The sequence below is a fragment of the Trachurus japonicus genome, chromosome 13 (assembly GCF_045865225.1).
Source record: "Trachurus japonicus isolate A0001 chromosome 13, Traja_1.0".
Taxonomy (NCBI): domain Eukaryota; kingdom Metazoa; phylum Chordata; class Actinopteri; order Carangiformes; family Carangidae; genus Trachurus; species Trachurus japonicus.
Window position 1 is genome coordinate 33391807 of NC_140919.1, and position 7541 is coordinate 33399347.

At 39.0% G+C, this 7541-nt stretch overlaps 1 protein-coding gene across 1 annotated transcript; it reads right to left on the reverse strand.

Moving 5' to 3' along the window:
• Positions 1-2793: 2793 nt before the first annotated feature.
• LOC146976336 (diablo IAP-binding mitochondrial protein-like) lies at positions 2794-6529 on the reverse strand. The gene is made up of 6 exons (XM_085796076.1): positions 6417-6529; positions 5059-5191; positions 4656-4778; positions 3737-3847; positions 3449-3545; positions 2794-3094 (listed from the first exon to the last, which is right to left on the reverse strand). The coding sequence occupies exons 1-6, from the start codon at positions 6458-6460 to the stop codon at positions 2892-2894; spliced, it is 711 nt and encodes a 236-aa protein (XP_085652202.1). The 5' UTR covers positions 6461-6529; the 3' UTR covers positions 2794-2891.
• Between the last annotated feature and the right edge of the window lie 1012 nt (positions 6530-7541).

Genomic DNA, 7541 nt, shown 5'->3' on the forward strand with positions numbered 1-7541 from the left:
CTTCCAGGCAAGCAAGGCCGTACTGGCACCACCTCTCCTGTGACCAGTGGGTGCACATCCACACAGACTGTCTGGGACATTTGGTTTTACAGTCTGTGAAAACAGCCTTTGTTAAACACGACATTCCTCACTAGTCACATTGGTGAGCCAGTCCTTGCACACCTCAAAATCTCCCACCCCCAACCCCCCTGCTCTGTTGCCACACTCATGGTCCTATCCCCTGCCAAGGCTTGACCATCTACAGCAGGAAGAGGTCACCTCACTGCTGACGCTACACACTTGTGCTTGCAGCACCACATAGGTCTTCCCCATAATGAGCTCCCACTGAAATGACCCTCTGCAGTACACACTGACCTTTGAAAGGCATATGAGAAGACAATTACGAGAGCATACCTGTTCAGAGAGTTTTCAAATTACTGAAGAGTAAGGCTTCTGCAGTGAGTGTATTTCATAATAAACATGGAGGTTAAGTATGTACGTTAACAAGCAATTTAAGTTGCCCCAATATTTAATATCCCATGAAGGATATGCACAAAGGACGAAGTAGCAGGTAACAGACATTCAGAGTCTAGATTTCAAACTGCTAATAACTCATACACATCACACTGGATTTGACATGCAAATGCTTTTCTAAAGACAAAAAAATCCCATGCAAATGCAGTATATTCACATGAGGTTGTGGAACAATCTGGGGCTCCCATTAAATCATTCACAGCAAGAGTGACAGCACTGAGGGTCATATCTTTTGTAGTGCAATTGTAGGCACAATACAAAGTATAGATTCCAATAAAAACATTTCAACTGACTGGAAATGAAACTGCAGATGTAATGAATCCAACTGCAGCAATGAAACATAAAAATGTATTGCAACAGATTTAAAGCGCCATCTGCTGGAAGTAAAGGATAGCTTCACAAAACTCTATTGTGTCCATATATGACACTGACAAAGATTTTTCATTCAATTAAGAGAATGTGTGTGTCTAATGTAGGTGATGCCAAATGAAACCTACAGTCCTCATTCTGTGTGAAAACATAAACAGATTCCAAAGTCAATCTGAAACCAATTTGAGGCTTCAGGCAGTCTGAGGTAGACAAATTGCACAACTTTCAAGTGTTTTTGCACAGAATTATGATGCTGCGTTATAAATTTGGTAAACACTACCATCAGAAGTATGCAGATGGTATCTCCGTTGAATATGATTATGAGGGACAATTACAGTGAGCAAATCCTGTTGTACCATTCAAACAGCATTTGGGTACTGTTTTAAGACAGATTCGACAATTTTGAACCTCAAATTACATTTTCAATAAAAGGCAGTTATAAAGTGGATTAGCCTTTGGTTTTCATCAGAAGAATAGATTTGTGATTTATTGTTGATTGTTTGACTGAAATCCTAAATCCTGAGTTCATCTGGGATATTGACACAAAATGAAAACAAGCTGCAGTTTGTGAAATCTACTTGCAAACAGTGTCACTGAGCATTCATGGCATTACAGTACATATTTTACAACCTTACCAATCACTAGCCCAAATATGAATTGGGAGATATGTCGCTTTGTAACTTGTGCACCGGGAACAAATTGATTGAATAATAAAAGTGTAGTTAATTACTTAGCAGGGTCTCAGTTTTCTTAAATGTTAACCAGAAGTAGGCCGGTTTGTTTTCTGTTCTGTGACAGCGTGAAAGGAGATGATGCTGCAGATGAAGTGATGACAAGTGGGAGCTGAGAAACAGCATAAAAAGCTCCATGGGAGACAGCCAGGACATGGGCAATTTGCAGTGAAAGTAGAGGTGCTGAGTGAAGAAGAGAGATACAAACGACAAGTAAAGCAACACTGCCTTTAAAGATGTTCTTGAAACAAACAGGTGAGTGGGAATCAATGGGAAATCCAGCTGCACCGACAGAATTTCACATTAGCAACATTAGCAAGTAAAGTGCTTTTCTTGGGCATTTACGGTGTTTACTGGCTTCTGACATTTCAGCAAATAACATTTTGGAGACATCATTCTGTTCACATTGTTGGTATGGACGTTATCTCTCATGTATAAAATCTTTTTAAGCAAAAAATTTGGTCAAAAAAATCACATTGTTTTCTTTACATTTTGAGCGATGATTAAATGTTGGACAAATTTGGACAAATGCAGTGTTACAAAAGACAAAAACTTGCATGTGATAAAAATTTTAATTAAATGCTTTACTTCAGTGATGCTACTACATCAAATAAAGACCAGTTTTGTGTTTTTATACCACCTTGTCTTTATTACAGTAAATTCTGACAAAATATAATGCAAAAATCTAATCTCAAATCACAACACAATAAAGTGGAGAGAAAACACAATCTGCTATTCTGCAGAAGCAGTTGATAGTCATTTATCAATTCATAGTTCTGACCAACCAAATGTTGTCTCTTACATGGAGCAGGTGGCGGTAGTGATGTGACGCTTTGGGCAGAGCTTTGGGCATTTCATTTTCATTATTTTAAAGAAAGAGGTAATAGTACACCCTAAAAACCCTCTAAGCAGAGCACATTGAAGGTTAACTAGAGTTATTAGTGGTGTTGCTTTCCATTGCTAAAGAAAGTTCTTTGTTAATAAAGGTATTAAAGTCTGGATGGCAACAATAATGCAAGTGAACAGCTGTTGTAATGCCATCATTGGCAGGAAAACTTACAAATAGCTCCTATAAATGAACAAACCATTATATATAGAGACATTTTCTAACATTGTGTGTGTAAATTTGTGCACAATTGACAACAAAAGTGAGAAAGCAAATCACAGTCAAATACAAGTCAAAACGAAGGACACTGAAGGGGTTTTTTTTACTCTGAGAGTCTATTAATCTCTTTTTCTGCCCCCCCCACCCCCCCATACCCCCAATACCTGTTTGGTTTAGTCTTCTCTCAAATAAGCCTCAGGCACCTCCTCATCATCATTACTCTGTGACACAGCGTGTTGTGCCATCCTTTCAATCTCCATTACTTTAGTCTCAGCAAGCTTCTTATCTGCATCTGCCGAAAGCTTCTGTGCCTCCTCAACCTGCGTCAGGGCCACCTGAATGTTTGTCCGCACGGTGATGGACGCATGCTCGGCCCCTGGGAACACACAGACGTAAACACAGAGTTCAAGGGGTTGACGTAAAAACACTACCTCAAGCTCAGACATTAGGTGTGGTCATTAAGAAGGCACTCCTGTCCATCATCTCCATTTTGTCTCACACAAAGTCCTGCCGAGTGACAGCAAATGATCTGTACACTGTCCAAAGTGTAACACTGACAGCAGCTGAATAGGGCCAGCAACAAACAGTAATGTACAAAGCTTCAAGAGGATGATTCACAGCTTAACACTTGTATTCACCATGACAAGAGCCCTGAGACAACCAGCCTCACAACTGCAACCATAACATCACAGCCATATATATTCACACTGAGACATTTTCTTTCACACACCTGATGTGTATGCTGCCTCAGCCGCCGTCTCACACATCTTAACTGCGCTGATCCATGTCGACTCGAATCGTTTGCATTCATTACTTCTGTCACTGACCTGTCAGGAGAGAGAGAATTATAAAACCAAAGTTGGACTCAAAGAAACTATTGATGCAAGTTGGTTTGTTTGTAGTTTTGCAACTCTGCTATCATATTTACGGTGTGACTATCAACGAATGAACAGAAAAACAGACGGACAGGTTTATTTTGAAGTATTCTTTTTACCAGAAAGGTACAACATCAACTAACCTGTGCGCGCTGGCCAATGATAACTTGCCAGATTGAATCCTCCTCAGATGGACTCAGTTTTCCCAGTGAGGTCAGATATCTTCTTTGGAGGGCAACGAGTGTGTGCACAGCCTGCAGGCAAACGTAGGCAGAACAGACAGATCAATTTTTTGGATACGTGTGGATATATGTTCATAGTCTACTGTACGCTGTCTTTGTCTTTTTTTTTTTTTTTTTTTTTTAACATTCTTATATCTCATTTTATTGTTTGCATGTATTATGTACTTCCTTCCTCTTATATTCTGTTTTAGGGTGACATTGTAACATCTGTCCAGGGAGTGGCAATGAGAAATAGCCTTTTTGGCTAACTCTGGCGCAGCAACGTTTATTGATATGCAGTGTCCCTGCTAAAGAAAATAATAATAAAATAACAAAAAATAATAAAACATGGCTTATATATTAGGGGGGGGGGTATGTTTTTCAGCTCTGTTGTGACATCAGACAGAGATGTTCAACTCCAAATTAAAACCGAGGGCAAAAGGGTGTGCGCTTTAGTGTGCTGTGGGTGCGATGTCAGCCATAGTTAACGAAATTCACTGCAGCTTGCATCTCTGCACACCACATTATGACTCTTCTAGACCTAGACAGCTCTATACCTTGAACCCTTGACCTGCTCTGCTCTCAACTCTGACCTATTTCAAGATAAATTGAGGCAAAAAAATAAGCTCAGTTTTACATTAAAAAAACAAAATAAACAAATACATCGAAAATTGTTTGGTTTCATCAAATTGCACCACACTAAAAACACACATTATGGAAAGTACAAAAGGGGTTGATGAAAGGCAAGGAAAATATCATCCTTATTTCTGTTTCTCAATACATACTTGAAATTATGATAACAATCCATATAAATGCAAATGTTTACCACAAGATCACATACTTTTGAGTACTCTGTGATGGCATCTATAAGAGCCAGGGTGGTCTGTGAGAGAAAAGTGCTGGAGCTGTCTGTTACCAGGGATGCAGCTCGTTTGATCAGAGAGTCATGAGAGAGGTTATCAACCTGCAGCAGAGAGACACAGGGAAACATGGAGGGGGGTCAGAATAAACAAGAGTTGAAAGAAAGTACCCAAATACTTTGTTCTGTCATCAGAAAATGTAGAAAATGCCTGGATTATATATTAAAACATTACATTTTTTACTTTAGTGATAATAGAGAAATGATTCAGAATTTCCCTGAGATTGAGTGAAAATGTCAAAATTGTAAGGACAGTGCTTCAGTGAATGTAACTTTTACTTTTCAACACACAAGGTTAACTGCGCACACTGTTAGTTATACTCACTTGTTTGAAAGGTATAGCACAGAGTGCACCACCAGCAGTTAAAGTTGCAATACTTGTGTATAGAACATTTGTCCATTTCCCCAGTTTATGCACCACTGGTCTTTGGCAGCTGAACAGGACACGAGCTGAACTCCTGGACAAAACAAATAAACTGTTTCAGAAGGATGTTCAGGATGTTTTCCCATCCTGTTTTATCTGGGACTCTTACATTAAGGTTCTGAGTAACATTTAATAACAGAACTAAGGCTTTTGAATAGTACTCTTTTAAAAACATAACTATGGGAATTACGCTCATAAACAATGTCTATTTTAGTGGAAAAGTGAAATAAATGACTCTCCATGACAAGTATGTTAGTGCTTGGATCAAAACTGAAGTGTAGGGAAAATAGTGTTGTTATTTTGTGAAAAGAGCCTCACATCCTATTACAGACCAGACCACGTATAATAGCCCACTCTAATGCGTATAGACAGTAAAGTAAAAAGTGAATTTTACTGCTCCATTGTCTGATTTGTAATAACAACTAGGTGAGAAATTGGAAAGCTTCTCATTTCTTCTAAGGAGGATTGACTGTACTGTAGAAATATAGACAGTTTCATCTCCAGACATATAGTTATTATTTTTCATTAGCAAGACAAATGTTGTGTGTCTTATCTCTCATTTCATACAGTACATGAATAAGGTTTGTGGGACTGCACCTAGAGTTCAATTTGCAATTTATTGATTAACCGTATTGTATTAATCAATAACTCAGATAATCTATAAAATGTACTGGCATGTAGGTGGCACAAAAAGCCGAGGGCGATTGCTTGTTTCACAACAAGAAGGGACAGAATGTGCTGTTTGCAGGCACATAGCCTACTACAACAGGGAAAAGCAGAAGATCACCACATTAAGGGTCTCTGAAATGTTTGCATTACATGTGCCCTGTTTCCGTAATGTACTCCTCTAATGTCTACCATTTACCACTGTATCACAACCACTAGTATTGAGGTTGTGGCACAGTTGGTAGTACAGTTTATTCCATGTTATCAGTGCCCGATGAAGGCATGCAGTTTGAAAGGAAATCACGCTCTAAATTGCAGGCCTTTGTAAAAGTATTACAATTCAGATCGACTGTCCTAAAATGAGAGCAAAGAAACCAAAACTGAAAAACAATCAAGCCAACGTTATGAACCAGGAAACGACGTGAAGGGTGTGAACTGTCAAACTGCTGTTGTCAAGCTAAACCTGCTCATTTTCACATATTACAGTCGTCAGCTGCTTTTTACTGTGAAAAGCCGTTCAGCTAAGAAAAACACGTCTATTTCAAACGATACATTTGGTCTGTACGACGTTAACTAGCTCTAAAAACACATACCTGAGGAAACTGAGGTAGACTGCCCCCCTCCTGAGTGTGGCCATGTTGGTCCGCCACCATAAAATGTCCGTCTCGCTGAGGTCTCTCTTTGGTTCCGCTGCGGTGCGGACGGATGAGAGAGATGGGACACTGGTGCCCTCTACTGGTGAAAACAGTGCCATGATCATGTGTGACAACTGGTGATGATGAGGCCTTTCTCTCGTTTATTCAAACATTTCAATGCAAAGGAGGACTGTGAGGACTTGATCTATTTTTGTTCATACTCCACTTCTTTTAGTTTGTGACTTTAAGTTACTATTTAATCAACAAATTAAGATATTTTAAAATAAAACACACAAATTATTATGCTTTATACGTTGAACCAAAACAGTATAAGAGAGGAAATGACCAGTTAATTGATTGACACGTTTTTGATAATTATGTTACAAGTTTTTCTCGATTGTTTACACACAATTTTTGGTACTTGAGACACAATGGCCTCAACATCTAACTCATGCACCAACTCCCTTGACCAAATCTGCTAAACTACAAGCACAATTCCTGCTTTACACTCAATTTGCAGTTCTATAACACACTTTTTTCAAAACACTACACACAATTCTCTGCATTTGGCTCAATTTTCATGAAGAAAATCTCTTGTTTTCACGAGTAACACACTGTTATTCAAAATTCTAAAGTTAGTTCCCCTACTATTCACACTGACTCATCACATGGGTAAACGCCTGTCACACAGTTTTACAATTAGCAATCAGAGCTTTAGCAAAAAAGGGCAGCATAACAGGCAGTGATGGACTGACACCAAAAAGAGAGAAACCAAACAGAGAGGCCACACAACACAAACACACACACACATAGTGTGATCATAATGATGATGATGACAAAAGAAAATGCATTGATCACCAAAATTGCATGTTTATGAGGGATTCGAACCTAGACTTGAACAAAGTCTTTGACTACAAAGAGTGCTGCTCTACTAGGTGAGCTACATGTTACAGTAGTCTCATCTTGTCAAAATTATGTATTCAGTCTTTCAAAATTGTTCGGCCGTAAACCACCTGACCCCGACCGACTCTTTTTTTTTTCTTTTGTGGTCAGATCAGCATGGCTGCATCGTCACACGACCAC

Bases quoted from the DNA above. Each gene is read 5' to 3' on its own strand.
- LOC146976336 (XM_085796076.1), bottom strand. From the start codon at position 6,460: ATGGCCACACTCAGGAGGGGGGCAGTCTACCTCAGTTTCCTCAG. The intron at 5,192-6,416 runs GTATGTGTTTTT...TGTTTTGTCCAG, and splicing joins GTCTACCTCAGTTTCCTCAG to GAGTTCAGCTCGTGTCCTGT. The intron at 3,095-3,448 runs GTGTGTGAAAGA...GTGTGTTCCCAG, and splicing joins TGAGGCAGCATACACATCAG to GGGCCGAGCATGCGTCCATC.